The 25,196-nt window shown below is 34.3% G+C and overlaps 2 protein-coding genes and 1 long non-coding RNA gene across 3 annotated transcripts; 2 read left to right on the forward strand and 1 right to left on the reverse strand.

The window, feature by feature from the left end:
• Positions 1-233: 233 nt before the first annotated feature.
• Positions 234-4,035, forward strand: LOC121791388 (LRR receptor-like serine/threonine-protein kinase RGI1). The gene is made up of 2 exons (XM_042189357.1): positions 234-3,143; positions 3,490-4,035. Exons 1-2 carry the CDS (start codon positions 245-247, stop codon positions 3,915-3,917), a joined length of 3,327 nt encoding a protein of 1,108 aa, XP_042045291.1. The 5' UTR covers positions 234-244; the 3' UTR covers positions 3,918-4,035.
• Positions 4,036-11,248: 7,213 nt separating this feature from the next.
• On the forward strand, positions 11,249-13,556 carry LOC121772237 (protein FAR1-RELATED SEQUENCE 5-like). Its single transcript, XM_042169258.1, has 2 exons — positions 11,249-11,700; positions 12,131-13,556. Exons 1-2 carry the CDS (start codon positions 11,249-11,251, stop codon positions 13,554-13,556), a joined length of 1,878 nt encoding a protein of 625 aa, XP_042025192.1.
• Positions 13,557-23,157: 9,601 nt separating this feature from the next.
• LOC121780814 lies at positions 23,158-24,056 on the reverse strand. Its single transcript, XR_006046097.1, has 3 exons — positions 23,947-24,056; positions 23,707-23,792; positions 23,158-23,385 (listed from the first exon to the last, which is right to left on the reverse strand). It is a non-coding gene; the product is annotated as an uncharacterized LOC121780814 (long non-coding RNA).
• Between the last annotated feature and the right edge of the window lie 1,140 nt (positions 24,057-25,196).

Here is a 25,196-nt window from a genome sequence, read left to right on the forward strand (position 1 = left end):
TCATAATAAATGAAATTAAAAGATTTGAAGATCAATAATATTATAGCTCCTCATTATATAGAGGGATAAATATACTCATATTCTTTAAGCAACTTGTTATGTTGCCAGTGGATTAAACATAGAATTTACACTGGATTATGTGGCACAAATATTCAATAATATTCAAAGCAAAAAGTATAGGGTAGTAGGGACAATGTGTTTGTTTCAATACCATAAGATCTTATCTCAAAATGGCTAACATAACATGCAAGAATATTTGTATATCTCAGAAAAAAAACATCAAATATGGAACAACCTTTTAGCAATGAATGGAAAATCATTTCAAGATAGCATTTTTGGTAGAAGAAGCTCAAGAAACATCATCATGCCAAGCAAAGCACTCACCTTATTCCAACTGATACTTGTAACATTTCCAACCATTTCAGCTTTGAACCAAGAAGGCCTGTCTCTTCTAACATGGCTTTCGACTTTCAACTCCTCGTCCTCAGCCGGCTTCTTCTCTTCATGGAAACACACTGATCAGACTCCATGCAGCTGGGATTTCATCAAATGCACAGATCATGAATTTGTCTCAGAAATCAATATCACATCCATCCATCTCCCCACCACATTCCCTACTTTCGTATTCTCCTTTGCGTTCCTTCGTGTTCTTGTCCTCTCAAACACGAACCTAACTGGTGTAATCCCTTCTTCCGTGGGAAACTGCTCCTCCCTCATTAATTTAGACCTCAGTGTCAATAGCCTCACAAAGAGTATACCACAAGAGATAGGAAAACTGGCATTTCTGCAGCAACTCTCTCTTGATTCCAACTTCTTAGATGGACAGATTCCAAAAGAGATAGGGAACTGCAGCAATCTCCACCTGCTTGAACTCTTCGACAACCGGCTCTATGGCAACATCCCAAAAGAAATAGGCCAGTTGACAGTTCTTGAAGTCTTTAGAGCTGGTGGAAGCCTCATTGATGGAGAGATTCCACCTCAGGTATCAAACTGCACAAGGCTAAGCTTTTTAGGCCTTGCTGATACCTCAATCACTGGCCAGATCCCGGCTACTTTAGGAGCACTGATGAATCTCAAGACGCTTTCGATATACACTGCAAACCTAAGTGGCTCCATCCCACCAGAGTTGGGTAACTGCTCCAGTCTTGAGAGCTTGTTTGTGTATCAAAACCAACTTTCTGGTGAAATCCAAACAGAAGTTGGGAGGTTGAAGAATCTCAAGAGATTGCTTCTGTGGGAGAATCATCTCATAGGAAAAATCCCTCAAGATCTTGGAAACTGTTCATGTTTGACACTAGTTGATCTCTCAATGAATCTTCTGTCTGAAGGAATCCCTCCATCTCTTCAAAAACTAGCCAAGTTGGAGGGACTGCTTCTGTCGGATAACCAATTCAACGGTGCAATACCGGACTATATAGGCAATCTGTCCAGCTTAAAACAGCTTGAAGTTGACAACAACAACATCTATGGAGGGATTCCATCTACCATTGGTAAACTGAGAGAACTCACTCTATTTTTTGCATGGCAGAATCATCTCAAAGGAGATATACCGGTAGAGCTATCGAATTGCAAGAAACTTCAAGATCTAGACCTGTCTTATAACCACCTCACTGGGCCAGTTCCAAGACAGCTTTTCAATCTCAAGAATCTAACTAAGCTCCTGCTGATTTCAAATCAACTTTCTGGTAGAATCCCAGCTGATATTGGCAACTGCAGCAGCCTAATCAGGCTACGCCTCGGATCAAACATGCTAGAAGGATACATTCCCTCGGAGATAAGGATGCTTGAGAGTCTTAAGTTCCTTGAGCTGTCTGAAAACAGGTTTTCTGGGAAAATCCCTCCTGATTTAGGCAGCTGCAAAGAGCTGGAGCTGCTTGATCTTCATGGAAACAAGCTTCAAGGGGAGATCCCTCTGTCTTTTGTATCTCTTCGTGAACTGAACGTCTTGGATCTCTCCATGAATGAGATATCAGGAAGCATCCCTATAAGCATAGGCAACCTCACATCACTGAACAAACTTGTGCTGAGTGGAAACCAAATCTCAGGCTCTATTCCTCGTTCGCTAGGCCTATGTAAGGGCTTGCAGTTACTTGATCTAAGCAGGAACAAACTTAGTAGCTTCATCCCTGATGAGATTGGTCATCTCCAGGAAATGGACATACTCTTGAATTTGAGTATGAACTCACTAAGAGGAGCCATCCCGAAAAGCTTTTCGAACTTCTCAAAGCTTGCCAACATGGATATATCTCATAACATGCTGGAAGGAAGCCTGCAAGTCCTCAGCAACATGGACAATCTTGTTTCCTTGAATGTTTCATACAACAACTTTTCAGGTCAAGTTCCAAATTCTAAATTCTTCCAGAACCTTCCCTATGATTCATTTGCTGGCAACAACAACCTATGTTTTGTGAAGAACAACTGCTTTCCTAGTAAAGACAGCCACAGAAAGAGATATGTTAGGAATCTGACCATCCTCAGTGTCTCCATTTTCATCATAGCTCTGATTATGGCAACAATGTATTACTACAACAGAACCCGAGCTTATGGAGACGACGAAGAAAAGGGACTTCAATGGGAATTCACCCCTTTCCAAAAGGTCAGCTTCTCAGTTGCAGAGGTTGTGACACAACTCAGTGATGCAAACATTGTGGGAAAAGGCTGCTCGGGGATTGTCTACCGCGTTGAGACTCACACGAGGGAGCTGATTGCAGTGAAGAGACTGTGGCCAAAGACAACAGGTGAGATTCATCAAAGGGACTCATTTTCTGCAGAAGTCACAGCGCTAGGATCAATAAGGCATAAGAACATAGTAAGGCTTCTAGGCTGCTGTGACAATGGGAAAACAAGACTGCTCTTGTTTGATTACATTAGTAATGGGAGTTTGGCAGGATTGCTTCATGAGAATAAAACATTTCTTGATTGGAATGCAAGGTATAATATCATCATTGGAGCTGCACAAGGTCTGGCGTATCTACACCATGATTGTAGCCCTCCAATTGTTCACAGAGATATCAAGACCAACAACATCTTGGTAGGACCTATGTTTGAGGCTTTTCTTGCAGATTTTGGTCTAGCAAAGCTAGTGGATGATTCCTCAATAGATTCAGGTGTAGTAGCAGGATCCTATGGGTACATAGCTCCCGGTAAGTACTCCCCCTGTCCTAAAACTTAGTCCACTTGAAATATTTTTACTACACATTACACTCCAAATGTCGTGGGTCCCACTATTCATGAACGCTATTTTTTTTCTCTTTCCTCTCGTAAGTTATCAATTCCGTATTAAAACTCGTGCCGCCCCCAAAGTTTCTACTTTTAGGCGACGGAGGAAATATATATAGGCAAAATTCGAATTTTGGAGTGCTTTTAGAAAAAAAAAAGTTTCTTGTATCTGTGAAAGGGAAATAGATGAATAATATTGGCGTGTTCAAAAATTATTTTTAAATGAAAAAGCTGGTTCATTTCATGATGGCTAAACTTTTATGTTTGCAGAATATGGATACAGCTTGAGGATAACAGAAAAGAGCGATGTGTACAGCTATGGCATTGTGCTGCTAGAGGTGGTGACGGGGATGGAGCCGACCGATGCCCGAATACCAGAGGGGAGGAACATTGTGACATGGGTTTATGAAGAGCTCCGAACTAGACTCAGAGATTTTGCATCCATTGGTGATCAGCAGCTGCTGCTGAATTCGAGCACTCAAACAGAAGAGATGGTTCAAGTGCTTGGCATAGCTTTGTTGTGTGTGAACGCTTGTCCCGATGAAAGGCCTACCATGAGGGATGTGGTGACGATGCTACAAGGAATCAGACACCAAAATGAGGAGTCTGAGAAAGCAAACTCAAGAGCAGCGGCTCAATGTTCGAGCTTTTCTAGGTCGTCTGAGCCGCTTATTGTATCGCCTCTTCATTCGCACTAGACGCTTCGTGTTCGGACACGATCATTTTTTTTAGTGTCTGAATGATTGTAAATATTCACGCTGCTTAGCTTTCGATTTTCCTCTGACCATCGTAATTGACCCGCGTTTTTTAAACAAATTTTGTCTTCTCTATATTACTAGTATGTCTTTAGAGTCAATGATTTATTGTACGGAACTACTGAACTCAATTATTTTAAGGTATTCAAATTCAAATTGGATCAGCGGTCGATTGATTTCTAGGTTTCACGTAAAAGATTTTTTCTAGCAAAATTATGTATTGCACTATATATATTTTCTTGATTTGGTCTCACATTTTAATCCAAACCAGAAAAGAATTGTTGTGGTTGTTTCTAACCTGTAGTGTCGGTAATTATGAAGCAGATTAAATTAGATGATAATGAGGGACGAAGAATGGAACATTAAACAGATTTTGTTACATTGTGTATGTCAAGAGATTATTCTTATTCTTAATATGAATATTGATACAACTTTGGATGTAAAAGGTGTAATTTTCATTATTTACTTGAGTCAAAACTTAAAACTCCATAATCTTGTGTTCTTCCACTAGCATTTTTTAAGAAAAATTTTTACATCTACACTTTATATTTGAAATACATATCTTAAGTTGTAGTCTTCTAGAAGGTTAGTGAGTCTAATGAACTTATCAACTTGATAGAATAAGGGATAGTTCATGAATGTGATAACAAGTTGCATTAGTAAAGGTGTATATATATAGTACTATATATAAACAAGTTGGTTGCTATTGTACTGTGAATAACCAACATGGTCTCCGACTTACTGTAATTAGTTATTTTATTTTAACATCAATCATTTTAATTTCGATTCTGACACATGTTATGTTGAGGCTTCATGTTAAATTATTTTTAATGTTTACAGCTAATAATAACATAAGAAACTGAAATTCAATTAAAGAATTGTGGAACATCGGAAGTTGTGAGAGATAATATCAACAGAGTAATTACTAGCTAGTACTAATTATAATAAGGTCATAGGTCATGTTTGCATTTACGGTCAAATTTTGTTTTGGCACAGGAAAATTTAAGTTAATAATTTTGTGAACAAAATTATTAATACATGTTTCCTTGTGATAATAGACACGTATACACAATAATTTTCACAAAATAGTAAAAATTCGATAAAATTATACGTACTAATAAAAAAAATCGCTTAATAGGTTCGTCGTCACTGTGTAGATTTATTGTGGATTCAAGCACTCATATTCAAATTCAAGGAGACGGAATATTTGTAATATGTCTAACTTAGTTACCAATTAATTGAACATTTATATAAAGATATTAATTAGACTTATTTACCAATTAACTGTACTGCATGATAGAAAATACATAATTGAAAAGCAAAAAAAATACTAAAAAAAAGTTATCGGCTGTTATCTTCAGATAACCAAATCTTTACATTCATGTAAAAATCATGGATTAAATATGCCCGGTCAATGGATTTTGACCAAATAATAAATATGAAGAGACATTTAATTTTGTGAAATTAAATGATATAGCGTCGATCTACATTTTACGTAGATAAATGTAGTATATTCACTTTCTCAAATCCGATTTCCGGTGAGTGAGAAATAATGGATTAAAGTTGGGCATAATTAGCTTTTAATTAAAGCTTGGAGTTTGAGCTTAGGGAGTAATTAATTAGTGTTAATTATCCCACATTGGAGAAGTAACACATATTTTAATGTGTTTAAATTAAGTGACTTTATGTTACTTAATAATTATAGTGGACCAAGATGGGTGAAAGAGCCCACACGCGCGCACACGCGCGCGCCGCCCGCCCGCCCGAGCCCGTGGTCGTGGTCGCGGGCTTGACCGATCCCGATCTCGATCTCGGACTTGGACTTGGACTTGGTGCTTGGCCCAAACTAATCTTTTTAGACCACCGCCGAGTCAGCAATCCAAGTGGCTTGACACATCGTCAAGCGAGGCACAGTCACGGCTGCCACATAAGAAATCCACATGCTCCACACGCGAAAGGCACACTCCTGCCACACGCCTGTAACCGACGACGGTTACGAATTTGCCATGATGAGCCTTCAATGGCTTGGTTGACCCTGCATGGTGGCTTGGCCTATAAATAGGCTAGCCATACCACTGCATTAGCTACACAAACAAGCATTCTCTGCATTCATAAGCTCTCTCCCTCTCTCTGCATTGTCTTTCTGTCGAAGCTCTGTCCTCTCCTCCATCCAGTTCGCCGGAGCTCTGCTGATAGCGGTGCTGCTTCACCAGAGACGTAGCCGTTTTACCTTTGGGGACGACACGCCAAACCGAGAGCACTACCGGGGCGTATCTCGTCTTGCGGGAAGAGGCCTCCTCGACTCGGCTAAACTTTGTTCACGGTTTATTGTTTCTTTTCGTTGTAATTTCAGCTTCAGTTTCTCCATCTGTATTCCTTCCTTTTGGGTTGTATTACACCCTGTTTATATCTTGTAATCCCCAGAAACCAACAATTCATTCCAACACTCCTTACCAATTTATTTAGTTAATTTTTGAATGTGAATGGAATATTAGTAAGGGCTACATATCTTAGTTTTACATTGTGATAATTTTACTGCCCTTTTATTTATTTAGTTAGTTACTTTGTTTTCAGCGACTTGTAATAATAAATAAATTGGCTTCAAATTGTTTAAGCATTTAAACGTTAAATGTTCGATTTAGACGCCATTGCTAGCTAGTGTATTCCAAGTTTCCAACCAACTGAAAGGTACATAGTTTTTTTATGTTTTTTAGTTACTCAAAGCAAATACTTAGTACGTTTCAATAAAATGAAGATTCCAAATTATCAATGGTTAATTAAACTATCTATTCCAGTATATGACACGTGCTCTTATGTCATCAATTAAACTCAATTTTATAAATGCTTGATTACAGATTTATTTATTTACTACTATTTGTATACAAAATCAATACGGAAGCATGATATAAGTGTGTTACCTCTATTTCTATAAGAAGCTATTTAACTGTATATTTCAATCATATCGTTAGTGGAGATTTAGTTTACTTAGTAGTCAGATTTAATTGTTTAATTGTATAAACATCAAAATACAAACTATTAATAATTAGTAGCTTTATTCATTGTTTTTACGTTCAAAATAACAATCAATAACTTACACATGATTTTTTTACTTATTTTATAATTAGACCTCATAAATGTAAGAGTATAAAACACAATAGGATAAGTATATGTTTGTGTTTCTATTATTTATTACTATAAATTTAATTTTATTTAATATTAATTGGTTGTTTTGCATATGTTAGTCATTTTATTATTTTTTATTATTATGAAGCATTCTCATGCATCACAAATTAAATTTTAACAAGTATATAAAATAATTTTGAATATCATAATTCCAAACTAATCTAAAGTTGGATATATAGGACCAAATACATTTTAAAGTGTACATTTTTCATAGTTTCTAATTGGGTTTTTAGATATACGGATATACTAACATAACCTTTTTAAATTGGAGAAAGCGGATCAAACCTGTTTAATAATCCTAGTGTGTAATTAATACAAACATGTATACAATAGTTATAACATCAATCATAAGAAAAATAAATTCATACTCTAAACATATTATATGGGTATGGCAAATCAATCAAACTTGAAATGGAGAAAAAATTGATTTTTGTTTAATGCTATCCGAAAATTGTTCAAAACATAATTATATAGTGGAGTACTAATGTGTGAACTTTTAATTAAATATGTTTAATACCTTCACTCTTGAATAATAGTAGTACTACATATAGTAAAATAACACAATATATATAGACCATATATCACTGGTGACTTGATGTAGTACTCCTTTAACTTTAGATAGGGAGTATCACTTACACAACATATTTTTGTTTTGTTATTCCCTTTTTAGTTTTCTTTTGCAATTTTTTCACAGTTTACTACTTACTTTACCAATGTAATAATTTGTACTTATATATAATTATAAATTCGTAGTAATTCGCATCGCGTGAAACCCCGTGGCTTGCACTGCACCTAAGGTGTACTAGTTTTTGTTAATAATTGTGTCTCTATATTGTTATCCGTGCATTTGAGATTTGACCATAAATTAATATAAGTATCTAATTGTTAAATTATTTTGAGATCCGAATCATAGTATTGATCTATACGTATAGTTAGTATTTGTATATCTCTTCAAATCATTCGTTTAAAATTTGTGGTCTATGTTCGTCGTTATTAAGGTATTTTCCAAACCCTAATGATTTTAGGGTTTTCTGAATACACTGCATATATATGCTTCTAGCCAATCCACATGGCATCAACATTTAGGGTTCCTTGAATAATGTGATATATATATCATATATTACACCACGTCATTTGTCAAGATGCTATTATAAGCCACTACCTTTCGATCATAAGTTTATTTAATTAGTCTCCTTAGTTTTTGTTTTGTTTTTCTTAGGTTTATTATTAATTTCATAAGATTCCTCCTAAGTAGTATTTAATTTGAATCAAATCTTCACTAGAATCTCCATATATGCTCACATGTACACATCTTCATCTGGTCTTGATTGATTTGGACATGTCTACATTATATGGATGAATTTGATTCCAATTATTGCAAAATGTCAATTTCATTTTCTTTATATATATATATATATATATATATATATATAGGATTGTCATCAATACCGAACCACTCTTAAACCTTAAACGCCGAACAACATCATTATATGATAAAATGGAGTTCATTATAATGAACTAATAACAAACATATAATGAACTTCAGATTTCTAAATTATGCATGATGATGTCATTGTTTTTAAATCTTAGAATTCCCTATAATGAACTACAAATAAAGTTGTAATGAACTCCGCATTATTATATAATGATGTGTTTGGCGTTTAGTGTTTAAAACTAGTTTGGTATATAATACAACCCTATATATATATATATATATATATATTTATATATATATATAAAGAGTTGTGATCAATGTCGAACCAATTTTAAAGACCGAACTAGAGACCAAATCTGGGCCATTAGATCTAGTTTTTTTGATGAGATGTGCTGTTGTGTAAATTTTTCGGTCTTCATTAGCAGCCCATTTTACTTCATTGTATAGGTTTATTACTTCATTCCGTACGTAATACCTTGAAACTACAACATGTTTTTATTTTCTTCCAGTAGGTTTTGAAATGATTCAACATATGTTTCATTTGAATTCATTGACCTGAGTTTTTACTTTATTTACATTAAAAAAATGCAACTTATTCAAGTGCATTTATTACTTCATTCAGAAACGTTATTACTTCATTGGATAAGGTTTTTACTTCATTCCAGTAGGACTTCAAATGCTTCTACACATACTTCATTCCAATAATTTATTACATCATTCCATGTGTTTATTACACCATATTAGCGTTGTGGAGGTGGTGATAGATATTGTAGAGAGAAAGAACGGCACGCGACGGCGAAACCGTATTTACATACAGGAATGAAGTAATAATCCTACTGGAATGAAGTAAAAACCTACTGGAATGAAGTTAAATCTTCGTAACATGTTAGTATGACTTATTTACCTTCGGATGAATTAAAATAGGCTCGTGATGAAGGCGAAAATAATTGATAAATTTGTGCCTCGCATCCATAAAAAACTAGATCTAAAAACCCTAATTTGGTATGGTTCGGTGGTTCGGTCTTTAAGAGTGGATTTGTGAATAATGAGACTATATATATATATATATATATAGTAGTGATCAATGTATAACTAATCTTAAGTGTATAACTAGAGAACAAATCTCAGCCACACATCTTAATGGAACAAATATTATTTATTTTAATTATAGAAAATATGCTGAGGGTAATTTTGGAAATTGCTTTCTTAATTTAAATCTGGATCAAAACATGCAAATCTGCGATCAAATTACTCCATAATCTGCGATCTTTTCTTTCCTTCCAAACCTGCGATCCGATTTTTTCCAAATTTCGTTCCAAATCTTATTACTTCATTCAAATCGCGATTGAATTCAATTCGACGCGATTCAATTCGTTATTCAATCCGTTCATCGCGATTCAAATCAATCATCGTGATTCAAATCAATGGATTCAATTATGAGGTCGGACGAAGATTATTTCGATTCCGATTCTTCATCTTCGGGCGAGGAAGCTGAGACTTCTAAAGGTAATCATAATTCGTTCAATTCTATAACAATTACTTCACTCTTGTTCAATTCTATAACAATTCCTACTATTTATTAATATACAACATGTATTGTGATTATGAAAACCGTAGTTTTTGTGATTAGATTTATAGTCGTTTCACTGATGTTAAGTGATTATGAAAATCGTATGGTCTTTGTATTATGTTTGCATGGTTAGATTTACAGTTGTTTTGAAAATAAGAGTGAAGTGAAATCAGAATAAGAGTGATGTGTTTTGTGAACGAGAGTGATGTGTTTACATCACTCTTATCCTGATTTTACTTCACTCTTGTTCACAAAACACTTCACTCTTGTTCAGAAAACACTTCTCTCTTGTTCACAAAACACATCACTCTTATTCTGATTTTACTTCACTCTTGTTCACAAAACACATCACTCTTATTCTGATTTTACTTCACTCTTGTTCAGAAAACACTTCACTCTTATTCACAAAACACATCACTCTTATTCTGATTTTACTTCACTCTTGTTCACAAAACACATCACTCTTATTCTGATTTTACTTCACTCTTGTTCACAAAACACTTCACTCTTGTTCAGAAAACACTTCACTCTTGTTCACAAAACACATCACTCTTATTCTGATTTTACTTCACTCTTATTTGCAAAACACAACACTCTTATTCTGATTTTACTTCACTCTTGTTCACAAAACACTTCACTCTTGTTCACAAAACACATCACTCTTATTCTGAACAAGAGTGATGTGTTTTGTAAACAAGAGTGAAGTAAAATCAGAATAAGAGTGATGTGTATTGTGAACAAAAGTGAAGTCTTTTTCTGAACAAGAGTGCAGTAATCTCATTATTAGAGTGCTGTGTTTTTTACAGTGGTTTGCGTACCAAAATGCCCAGATGAATTGAAACCAAAAATTGGACAAAGTTTCATGACCCTTGATCGTGCATTGGACTTCTACAACAATTATGCTCGATATGTTGGATTTGACACCCGTAAAAAGGGATCGAAAAAGGAAAAAGATGTCTCTACTTGGATTTACGTGGTGTGTAGCCGAGAAGGTACAAAGCAAAGAAACAGTGAACAATCTGAGGTGAAACGAAAGCGTTCTTCTATTAAGTGCTATTGTAATGCTAAGTGTCTTGGAAGTATATTATGGGTGTTGGTTATGTTATACAAAGTTTCGTTGAAGAACATAATCACGATATGGTTGAGGAACGCCATAAGCGTTTTATGAATTTGAACCGTAATTTGGATTTAGTCCATCAGAAATTCATCCTCGATTGTGCTAATGCAAATATTGGTCCAACTTTAAGTTTTAGCTTACTTAAAGAAGTGCTTGGTGGATTAGATTATGTAGGGTGTACTGTTTTAGAAGTGCGCAACTATAGACGTGACCTTAGAGCATATGTGGAAGGAGCTGATGCACAAATGTTATTGAATGAGTTGCGAAGAAAGAAGGAGTCGTGTAGTGCATTTACATATGAGTATGAGGTCAACTCAAAGGATAGGATGACACGATTGTTTTGGTGTGATCCTACTGCCAGAAGAAACTACCATTTGTATGGAGATATTATTTCGTTTGATACGACATACTCAACAAACAGGTATGTGCACACTAATTACTCTTTTGTTAAATTGTTTTCTGAAATCATAACATGAGTGATGTGTTTCTGAAAAAGAGTGAAGTGTTTTGTGAACAAGAGTGAAGTGTTTTCTTAACAAGAGTAATGTGTTTTGTGAAAAAGAGTGATGTATTTTTCTGCATGCTTATATTGATGTGTTTTCTGAAATCATAACAAGAGTGAAGTGTTTTGTGAAAAAGAGTGAAGTATTGTCTGAATAAGAGTGATGTGTTTTGTGAAAAAGAGTGATGTATTTTTCTGCATGCTTATATTGATGTGTTTTCTGAAATCATAACAAGAGTGAAGTGTATTGTGAAAAAGAGTGAAGTATTGTCTGAACAAGAGTGACGTATTTTGTGAAAAATAGTGATGTGTTTTCTGCATGCTAATAGTGAATTGTTTTTCATTTCAGATACTGTATGATATTTGCTCCTTTTACGGGCAAGGATAATCATGGTCGCCCTGTGACATTTGCTGCTGGCCTTTTGTCCAAGGAAAATGCCAACTCATTTTCATGGTTATTTAACCAATTTGTAAAGTGTATGGGTGTGGCTCCCAAACTCATTGTAACCGACCAAGACTTAGGAATGAAAGTTGCTGTTGAGGAGGTCCTTGTCAATACAAGACACCGGTGGTGTATGTGGCACGTTATGAATAAAGTTGCTGACAAATTGCCAAAGAACATGCTTGGTAGTGAACAATTAAAGAAGGAACTGAATGCATGTGTATGGTCAGAGTTGATAGAACCTGATGCATATGAGGAAACTTGGCATGCTATAATGGAAAGATATGGGCTGACCAATAATGTCTGGTTTTCATCAATGTTTGCATCCAGAAAATTTTGGGTTCCAGCCTTTTTCTGTGATTTTCTGATGAGTTCGTTGATAAAGACAACTTCTATATCTGAATCACAGAATAACTTCTTCAAAAGGTACTCAAAGTCTCGGGCTAACCTTATGCAATTTTATATGAACTATAATCATGCTCTGGAGACTCAAAGAAGTAATAGTGCAAAGCTTGAATACTATGATTCAACAAAAGTACCTATTTTGCGAACAGGATTGGAAATCGAGAAACATGCATCGACGATATATAGTGGTAGTGCTTATACTGAAATTCAAGAAGAGATAGTATATGCATGTTTCTCTTTGTCTTGTGCAACTCTAGGAGTGTCTACCAATACAGATATTGAAGTATATGACATAAAGGACAAGGATTCAAACTCATGGACAGTGACTTACTCCATTGGTGATGACACCTATTTGTGTGGATGCAAAAAATTTGAAAGACTTGGTCTATTGTGCAGCCATATATTTTGTGTGTTGAAACATAATTTTGTTAAGTTGATACCCGAGAAGTTGCATGGAGGAAGATGGTTGAAGTCACAGTTTGTGAAGCCAATACATGGAGGTTTTTGTGATGATCAAGAAATACACCTTGCTGTGGACAAGAAGAAGATTGCATTTAAAAACTTGTATGGATTATTCATTGAAACAGCACAAAGCATTGAAGGGAACATTGATCAAATCAATGCATTCGCTGCAATTATTGAAGAAGGTAGGAAGCAGCTTCTTGGCGAAGATGTTGTTCTGTCTTCCACACAGAAGAGAGCAATGATTGAGAACTTCTATGGCTCACATGTCCCGAACAATATTGAAGTTCATCCTCCTGAGGTTGTTAGTACAAAGGGAAGTGAAAGTAGGAAGAAATCGAAGAGGGAGTCAACAATAAAGTTAGCAATGAAACCCGGCCGAAAGTGTGGAAACTGTCATGAGATTGGACACCATGATTCTAGGAACTGCAAAAAGGTTAATGAGAAGTCAAATCAGAGGCAATGAGGATTTGTATAGAAATAGTTCACATTGTAGTATTTTTAGAGTACTAATGATTCATTTTATTACACTTTTGAGTGAATTTTATCTCAATGCGAATTTTTAGAGTACTAATGCTCAAGTGCCAGTAAGTTCATCACTCTTGTTCACAGAACGCATCACTCTTATTCTGATTTTACTTCACTCTTGTTCACAAAACACATCACTCTTACTCTGAATTTACTTCACTCTTGTTCACAAAACACATCACTCTTACTCTGAATTTACTTCACTCTTGTTCATTGAACACCTCACTCTTACTCTGATTTTACTTCTCTCTTGTTCATTGAACACCTCACTCTTACTCTGATTTTACTTCACTCTTGTTCACAAACGCATCACTCTTACTGTCATTTTACTTTAGTCTTGTTCACGAACGCATCACTCTTACTGTCATTTTACTTCACTCTTGTTCACAAAATACATCACTCTTACTTTGATTTTACTTCACTCTTATTCACAAAACGCATCACTCTTACTCTGATTTTACTTCACTCTTGTTCACAAAACACATCACTCTTACTTTGATTTTACTTCACTCTTGTTCATTGAACACCTCACTCTTACTCTGATTTTACTTCACTCTTGTTCACAAACGCATCACTCTTACTGTCATTTTACTTTAGCCTTGTTCACAAACGCATCACTCTTACTGTCATTTTACTTCACTCTTGTTCACAAAACACATCACTCTTACTATGATTTTACTTCACTCGTGTTCACAAAACACATCACTCTTATTCTGATTTTGTTTCACTCTTGTTCACAAAACACATCACTCTTATTCTGATTTTACTTCACTCTTCTTCACGAAACACTTCACTCTTATTCTGATTTTACTTCACTCTTCTTCACGAAACACATCATTTAGTGGTTTACAAAACACAACAGTGAATTAAATAGTAAACAAGATATTAATGTAAAATAAGTACTTGTTAATTCACTGATGAAGTTTTCTACAATAGTTCATGAACGCTTGAAGTTTACAATAATTTTTTCCACATCTATGTTATTGGTTTTCTCATATTCTTCATAATGCTTTGATGTTACTGACAACATATTCAGTGACTGATGGTTTTTTTTCCGACAATAATAATGCGCTGCAATACTTTGCTCTCAGTCTTTGGAGTATTCCTTTTGCTTCTCGTAGTTAATCCACACTTCCAATCTTGTTCGCGCTCACCATGATAACATTCCAAATGTCGCATCAAAAAAACTCCGCAATCTTCTACATTTGATGTTGTTCTCCAAGGCATTTTGAGCCTTATTATCCTCACATCCTTTATTGATTTGCTTTGGTTGTGATACCCCATTTTTGTCAAATAATGACAAAAATATAATTTCTGCAATATATCATCATGAATATCAGATGTAGTTCACTATAAAGAGAACTATAATTCATTGTAATCACAAAAATACTGCACTGTATATCGTGTATACTTACCACATTTTCAGGTATGCCACCATATTTGACTGTTATGTCCACATTGTCAGCATTCTTTGAATTGTCAATCAGCATTATACTGTTAGTACTAAATCTAAAGCATATGGTATAGTAATGTTCCGCAGCACAAATTGGAAAGAACACTTACATAGATAATAATAATAATTTCAGAATAAAAACAACTAGAGAATAAAATAAATAATCAATTGTGTTCAGTATTTACCAAATCTACGTCGGCCCATTTGAAATACGGAATTTGTTCAACCTCAGTTTGTAAATTGTCACAGAATCTATCAATTATGGTCATGAGGTCGACCCCATCAGGCCGGTGAACAACTGTATACAGCTGAAAAATGAGACAAGTTAAATCTGGATTGAAATAATTCACTTTGTTTTACTTCACCCTTGTTCACAAAACATATCACTCTTACTCTGAATTTACTTCACTCTTGTTCACAAAACACATCACTCTTACTTTGATTTTACTTCACTCTTGTTCACAAAACACATCACTCTTACTCTGAATTTACTTCACTCTTGTTCACAAAACACATCACTCTTACTTTGATTTTACTTCACTCTTGTTCACAAAACACTTCACTCGTAAATCTAACCATGTAAACATAATACAAAGGCCATACGGTTTTCATAATCACTTAAAATCAGTGAAACAACTACAAATCTTACCACAGAAATTGCGGTTTTCATAATCACAATACTGTTCAAAATTTATTCTATTCTTACCGTTGGGTATGTTGTGAAAAAAAGGCGCCTCGATGAAGATAGGGACCTGTATTCTTCCATGTTATTTAAATAAGAAGCCCATGAACTTATCACACCCACTTCTATTAGCGTATGTGGCAACAGTGAACAGAATTCTCTTTTTGTTACCATTATGACATCATCATCATACACTATGGTGTCCCTGTTCAAACATGTGTGTGTGTTAGCACATCTTTTGTATGTTTTTTTTCTAAATCAAACTATAATATAAATCTTACTCATTTAATTCATTTGTTGTCATAATCCACAAAAAGACTTGTGACTCTTTCAAGGTAAACTTGGTTTTAGCCTTAACCACTCTTTCATGGAATGGAGATTTCAATGCAGCTGATATTCTCTTCTCAGCTTTTGAACGTATCTCCATTTGTTCAATCCTAGCAGTTACCTGTCAGGGCAAGAATGATATGAAAACATCACTATATAAGACATATAGTTCACTTGATGTTTGTTAAAAGTGTTGGTGAATGGATGAGATATATCATTGTTTAACACTTACAATGTCTGGATTGTAAACTACTATTTCGGTTGAAGGATTTTTGCCAGATACATTTAACTCTGATTGAACACAATCATCATAAGCATATATCTACATGCATGCTTCTATTGCAGATGCAATTTGGGCATCCACAATGTCGTCCTATTTTCATAATAAGAAATGAAAACACATCACTATCAACACGATTTTTACTTCACACTTGTTTACAAAACACATCACTCTTATTGAGATTTCACTTCACTCTTGTTCACAAAACACTTCACTCTTGTTCACAAAACACATCACTCTTGTTCAGAAATCACTTCACTCTTGTTCATAACACACATCATTCTTACTTCGATTTTACTTCACTCTTGTTCACAAAACAAATCAATATTATTCTTATTTCACTTCACTCTTGTTAACAAATCACATCACTCTTATTCAGAAAACACTTCACTCTTGTTCACAAAACATATCACTCTTTTCAGAAAACACTTCACTCTTGTTCACAAAACACATCACTCTTATTCTGAATTCACTTCACTCTTGTTAACAAACACATCACTATACACATGCAACACAGAAACCTCACTTAACAATGGAACACATCACTCGAAGCACTTTTTTATACCTTCATCTGTGTGTTTTGTGATGTTGCTTTAGCTACATCTTCATAAAATTCATTTGTCTCCTGCAAATAGTGAAATGCGATATAACATAAGAATAAAAAGTCAAAAAAGTAAATAAATATTATGCATTAGTACAGAACATAATACAAATTGTTTTTAGTTCACTCTGAATCAAATGTCAAGTGTTAAAGTACAACAGACCACAATCAAATTGTTTAAAATATCCATGGTTTCTATTCCAAATCTTGAACTTACTGGTTTCTTTCCCAAGTTAATATCAGGCAAAATTGTTGTGCCTTCATTCACTAATTTGCATTTTTCATCATGGATTTCCATCAGTTTTTCCATAAGCTGAATCCATTCTGGATCATCTTCTTGATCCTCTTCCATAGCTTGTGTCATGTTTTCAATTGGCTTAGAAACAGCTTGGTCCCCTTGATCAACCTCCACACCAACCATCTTTAGTGCATTTATAGCTGCACCTTTGAAGCAATTGATGTCATTGGTATTTGCTGGAGCAACCTTTATATACCTCATCATTTTACTAATTGCATCTGCAGCCTCCCTAATTGAACTTTTAATTTCATCAGTTGAAGGGGGGCTTCATCAGTTGAAGGGGGGCTTCAACAGGTAAAGTTGTTTCATCAGTTGAAGGGACAGAGGTCGTGACAGTTATTGAATCCTTGTTGGCATATAAAGATTCAATGGAGACAGGATCAATGATACTTTCTATGCTTCCTCTTCCAATGGTGCCTCCATTATCAAATTCCATCTGTCCTCTCTCCTTAAGAATGAATTCTGTCCAGTTACGGACAATTGGGAATCTTCTAACCACCAGTCTTGTTCTGTAGACAACCCTATCTACATAGCATGCCTGCAAAAACAGATCAATAATAAAATGCATTACAAGGACTTCACTCTTATTCTGATTTTACTTCACTCTTATTCACAAAACACTTCACTCTTATTCTTATTTTACTTCACTCTTGTTCACAAAACACTTCACTCTTATTCTTATTTTACTTCACTCTTGTTCACAAAACACTTCACTCTTATTCTCATTTTACTTCACTCTTGTTCACAAAAACACATCACTCTTGTTCTGATTTTACTTCACTCTTGTTCACAAAACACTTCACTCTTATTCACATTTTACTTCACTCGCAAAACACATCATTCTTATTCTGATTTTACTTCACTCTTGTTTACAAAACACTTCACTCTTATTCTCATTTTACTTCACTCTTGTTCACAAAACACTTCACTCTTATTCTCATTTTACTTCACTCTTGTTCACAAAACACATCACTCTTGTTCACAAAACACTTCACTCTTGTTCTGATTTTACTTCACTCTTGTTCACAAAACACATCACTCTTGTTCTGATTTTACTTCACTCTTGTTCACAAAACACTTCACTCTTATTCACATTTTACTTCACTCGCAAAACACATCATTCTTATTCTGATTTTACTTCACTCTTGTTTACAAAACACTTCACTCTTATTCTCATTTTACTTCACTCTTGTTCACAAAACACTTCACTCTTATTCTCATTTTACTTCACTCTTGTTCACAAAACGCATCACTCTTGTTCACAAAACACTTCACTCTTGTTCTGATTTTACTTCACTCTTGTTCACAAAACACTTCACTCTTATTCACATTTTACTTCACTCGCAAAACACATCACTCTTATTCTGATTTCACTCATGTATAAAAAACACATCACTCTAACCATGCATTTACTACTTAACCGTGAAAAACATCACTCTAAATATGATTTTACTTCACTCTAAGCATGTTTTTACTTCACTATAAAGGAGTGGTTAAAATAGAAAACTCACCAAGAGGAAAGTGATTGGTCCAGTGAATGGGGTGGATTTGTTCTTGAGTTTCCAGCTATCATGTGCTGTGATTAGCGTATCCAACACGTAGCTGCACCAATTGTACTGCCTCACATTTGAAATGTTGCCAATATCGTCCAAGATACGGCCAAGACATTTTCCGTTGGCAGTTGGTGAGATCAGAACATTGTCCAACATAATAAGAAATATTTTCTTAAACCACTCACCACCTTCTAGATCACTATCAAGCTGCTCTTGCAAATCAGCTGGGGTTATTGCTTTGTTCTTCTTAGCATTGACAATGGTCTTCATCACATCATTCATTTCATGCTTCTTTTCTCTTTTAATCATCAACTCTCCTCTTGGCAGTCCCAACGTAGCATACACATCCTCCTCAGTGATGTGTAATGGTTGATCATCAACAAGTTTTATTCTGGAGCAGTTGTCATGATTAAAATTTTCAAGTAGTGAAAATGCCATGTCAGCAGGAATACATCGTATCTTCAAATGCACAAGCTGTCCGAAACCCATCTCTTCCAGAGCAGCTTTTTGTTTGGAGTTCATTTTCTCAATGGCGTCAACCAGAACTTTCACCCCTATCTTAATGACCAATTTAGGTCTTCTGATTTTACAAGTAATAGATTTGTCACTCTTTGCTTTAGCCTGTTTCTTTCTGGCAGGCATTTCTGGTTTGTCGATGCATTGTGACCTCCCACGCTTTGAGGCTGAATATATACAAGATTTTTGATCAAATTCATGAATACACACTTAATATAGCTCAAAATTATACATTAATAACTATGCCCAATACATAAATAATTACATAACTCACTCTCTGGTTTCTGCATATCATTTTTCTTTTTTGACCTTATTTCGGCAGAAGTTGTTGTTCGAAGAACATCCTGTTGATTTATTGTGCTTATTTCAGTTGTACGTGCAACACTTTGTAGCAGTCTATCTTCACGCATCTTAGACCTTTTTTCGGCTGCAGCAACTTCATGGATATGAGGAAAAAAATCAATATAGCAAAAAATCAGACACATCACACTTGTTCACAAAACACATCACTCTTATTCTGATTTCACTTCACTTTTGTTCATAAAACACTTCACTCTTTTTCAGAAAACGCATCATTCTTGTTTACAAAAGGCATCACTCTTGTTCAGAAAAGACTACACTCTTGTTCAGGAAAAACTTCACTATTGTTCAGAAAACACATCACTCTTGTTCACAAAAACACATCATTCTTGTTCACAAAAACACATCACTCTTGTTTAGAAAACACTTCACTCTTGTTCAGAAAACACTTTACTCTTGTTCACAAAAACACATCACTATTATTCTGATTTCAGTTCACTCTTGTTCACAAAACACATCACTCTTGTTCAGAAAATACTTCACTCTTGTTCAGAAAACACTTCACTCTTTTTTGCAGAACAACTATAAATCTAACCATGTAAACGTAATACAAAGGCCATATGGTTTTCATAATCACTAAACATCAGTGAAACAACTATAAATCTTACTACAGAAACTACAGTTTTCATAATCACTTAACATCAGTGAAACAACTATAAATCTAAACACAGAAACTACGGTTTTCATATTCACAACAAACGAAGATATTGTATATTAAAATTAATAAATAGTAGGAATGACTCACGGTTCGAGCCTGAGTGAAGTGAAACGGAACTTCCGGTTGTTTTTTTCTTTGTTCGTTCGAAAGCTACAAAGAATACAAATCTAAATCAGATCTAAAATAAAACCTAGAAATGATTGTTAATCAGTAGGAAACTTACTTTTCGAAAAATCCTTTTGATTTGTATCCATTTGTTTGACAAAGTAGATGATGCTGACGAGTTGAATGCGGTTTAATCGGCGACAGCGACGGTGACGACTTGAATGCGGTTGAGTCGGCGATTTTCGACGGATTGAACAGAGGAGAACGAGAGAGACGAATTGAATCGGCGCGAATTTCTGAATGACTAACACAATTTTGGATTTAATTCGATGGTGTAATGACAATAATACCTCTGACTTGTTATTATGGAGTAAATTTGTGATTGAGGGAGCTAATATATCATCAAATTTGAAAATTACTATTAGCCATTGATTTTTTTGATCTTGTGGCTATTATTTGTTCTCTAGTTATTTGGTTAAGGGGTGTTTGCCATAGATCATGACCCTATATATATATATATATATATATATATATATATATATATATATAGGGAAATGATCCAAACAAGTATCACTTTAAATCCAGAAATGAAGGCCGAATTTAGACCGTAGGATTAGGTGTTTTAATCTTGAGATGAGAAGATCTAATGGCTTAGACATTTTCGCAAGTTTCTTTTTTTTATTCACTTATAATCCCAAAAGGTTAATAGTGTCATTCTAGTTCATTAGATTGTTATTCCAATTCCTATAATGATGCACGTCTCTCTTTCCATTAACAATTTCTTCCGTGATTGGGGAGTTAATTTTCATCTTCTTCATCCTGCAGTTTTTACATCTTCTTCAACAGATCTGCCATTATTATTATTTTATATGCGATCATTTTCTTGTCCGATTCGTATGTGTTGTTAATATTATTCTACACTCCGTCGCCGTTTGTTTCAGCGGTAATTTAGGTTCATATCAGTGTTTTATATCGTAATTAATTTCTTTAGTCGGTTTTCATTGTTTAATATGTAAATTCGTTTCGTAATTTTTTCTGATTCTGTTTGACGATATCAATTTTCATTTTAGTTGTTTTTTTGTGGCATAGATTTGTTGCACCGTTTCTCCATAAATGGAAACCGTAGTAGATCCTTCTTCATTGGGAAACAATCAATCATTCTCCGATGACGTTGTAGAAAACACAGGTTCTGTTGTGAAATTTTTGTATTACAGTTTTCGACATATCTCAATGGCTTGGTTGTGTATTTAATCGCAACAATGTTCTATGTCGCTTGACGTTATGTTTGCATTTCATTTTTTTGGGAAATGTTGGCAATTTTAATTCATTTGTTATGATATGATTACTTGTTTAGTATGACTCATTATCATTGTTATTTTTTGAATTTTTGTAATTTAACTTGTATGGCACATTTTTGGCATTTGTATGATATGTTCTATTATATGCTCTGATTTTTCCTATGTATGATCTATGTGGTTAGTTCGTGAAGCAAGCAACAGATTTTTGCTGATGGCGTAGTAATGTCTACATCACAAAAGAAGAAACTAATAGAGGACTTTTATGGGGCAGAGGCACCCCAAGAAGTAGATGTTCACCCACCAGAAGTCGTCAGCACGAAGGGATCTGGTAGTAGAGTCCCCTCAAGAGTGGAGAAGGCTTTGAAGCTTAAGAGCAAGCCTTTGCGTCAATGCAAGAAATGTCAGGAGTGGGGTCACCGCGATTCAAGGAATTGTGACAAATTCAAAGAGAAAGAAAAGTGGCGGTCTAGAAGAAATTCTGAAGTTTGATACCATGTATTCTCTTTTTTCAAGTAACGTCAGTTTAAGTTTTTTATTGGACTCCATTTTATTTGCATTGTCAGGTTGTTTGAAATTACTCAGTTCGTTCAGATTTGTATGAGGCATCCTGGTACTCAGTAGTTTTATGTAATGACTCGAATATTGGATTATTATGACCCAATTTACCCATATGTTGACATGACTCAAATATTCGTTTAGTATGACCCAAAGAATGGTTGATGTTTGGGTTATTGTTTGTGTATTCTTCGGCCGTATTAATATTGGTTTTTTTTAATATGTCAAAAACATGAGAATAATCGTGTACTTCAGTTTATTGGATACGAACATTTCGATCAGATTTGTATGACGCATTCTGGTACTCCTTAGTGTTATATAATGACCCAAATGTTGGTTTATTATGACACAAATTAACCATACGATGTTATGACCAAAATATTCATTTATTATGACCCAATGCATGAATTCTCAGATACTATTATTTTTTTGCCTGATTATGCTCATAATGACTCTTACATGCATATATTATGACATGATCTTCTAATTTACATAATCAATTTTTTCTCACAAGTTGCTTAGTTACTATACAAAAATTCCAACAACAAATTAATGATTTTATTTTTATTTTTTTTACTCAAAATGACTCTAACATGTACGAAGTATGACATAGAGTCATCTTATACTGTGTTTTACTTTTCAGAAGAGACCACACAACATCATATTTTACCTTGGTCATTGAGTCAGAAAAATAATTCATATTAAAATCTAATTTGAAGAAACAATAAAATCCAATGTCATTTTAAAGTATCACCCATTGATGAAATAAAATGTTTGAAAATCCATACGTTAAATACGCACATAATTGTATCAATGAAACATACTTTAAATCCAAAATTTATGACATGGCCATTACAGAAGCTTTGTAGCTTGCTATCATCTTTTCAACGTCGATCTTTATCTTCTTGTTGTCCGTTGCATAACGTTTGGATGTCGATGTTTTATTGGAAAGGGAGCTGTGATTATTTTTTGGCCAACTTCAACACAACAGTTTTTAGCTCTTAAATACTGATGCACACCCTTATATCTAGTCGACAATCCACAATTCCAATAGCCTTCCCTCACCCATGTTGACTTCCATCTGAGAAAATAAACACTGCAGTCACTTATGACATAAAAGTGATATAAACATGACCTAATTCATATAATTCACTTATGACATAAAAGTGATACAAACATGACCTAATTCATATATTGCTACTACATAACCCATAAAACTATTCCAATGCTAATCAGTGACCATTACATTTATTTTAGGTGATTCCAAATTGAATGCAACTTATAGAAACAATAACAGTTTGTAAACATGACACAAAACTGTTACATATATAACCTAATACGTTTCTTGTATATGAGATGAAATTCTGAGAGACATTCTTAGTTTTTTCTGTAAATCTATTACCTTTTAAAGCATTGGATCCATCAATTGTGGGAGCCTTAGTAGATTCCTTTCCAATTTCTGGTGTTGCCATTTCATATCCGATTGTGCTGTAGATTAAATGCCAGCAGTTATTAATAAAAACTATTTTTCCAAGAAATTTAACCAAACCCACATTTAAGGTCATGTTACCCATTTCCAACAAAAAATATTAAAGTTCAGTTCACATTTCTCCATTACTGAAAAAGACATCTCGGTAAGTACCTTTTTCAGGACCATTCATATTTGCTTAGGCCTCGCCTTTGCCATCAATGATTCCCTCTGAATTGTTCTTCAAAGTTCGCCAACCAGATTGAGCGGCTATTCGAAACACAACCAAGGTTAGAAAATTATGGTAAAATTTAAAAATTCAAGCAATCGACACCAAAATGGCCCAAACCTAGGCGGCCAAATACCATTTTTCGGAGGTTGGTTTTGTGCTTCTTTCTTGTTCACCTTCATCCTTTCATAAACTTGTGGATAGCGAATAAAAATGCCAGGAATCGTGAATCAATTTTGACCCAAAAACTAAAAATAGAAGTTATTAGAAAGTTTTATTAACCTTACCGTCCACGATCCCTGCTCCGACAGAGCGAGTGGTCATCGTCGCTGTTGAGAGATATCGCTGATTTCACTGAAGCGTGTGAAATAAATTACTAGGGTTTTTTGGTTTAGAAGTGAATGATTTTGTGTTGTTTGATTTGAAGAAATGATAAACCTTTTCTCTCTCTCACCTAATATCTAGCGTAGGAAATGAAAATGTATTTTGCTGTCAATATTAATAAGTCCCATAAAATCCGCCCACTAAAACGGTAGTTGACGGCTCCATTTATTTGTTGTACCGAAAATGCCCTCCTTATGACTGAAATTTCGTTTGTCATGACACAAACGAAATGAATTATACAATAAATCGTGGCCATTAATTACTAAATCCGATGGTTGATATTTGGGCTGTATGTTGTTACTTAGAGGGCTTTTTTTATAGATTAAAACCCTATATATATATATATATATATATATATATATATATATATATATATATATATATATAGCATGACATTAAACCCAAATATTATAATATGACCTAAAATTGCTTAATTATGACCTTCCGTGTTTTTGGTTAATTATTGACCATTAGATCATCTAATCCTAGGGCCAAGATTTGGTCTGTATTTCTGGATTTAAAGACATACTTATTTTGATCATCTCCCTATATATATATATATATATATATATATATATATATATATATATATATATATATATATATATATATATATATATATATATATATATATATATATCTTTTTGAAATGCCATTGACATAGCTATATGATCTAACCTTCGATTCGTTTGAAGAATTTAAAATGCTAATAATTGCCATAAATAGGATTTTTATTTACAAGTCAAATGAAATATAACTAGTTGTTCTAGATACACATATCTAAGTTTGATTATATTATCTTATCCTTAGT

Source organism: Salvia splendens, chromosome 2 (assembly GCF_004379255.2).
Source record: "Salvia splendens isolate huo1 chromosome 2, SspV2, whole genome shotgun sequence".
In the NCBI taxonomy this organism is placed as follows: Eukaryota; Viridiplantae; Streptophyta; class Magnoliopsida; order Lamiales; family Lamiaceae; genus Salvia; species Salvia splendens.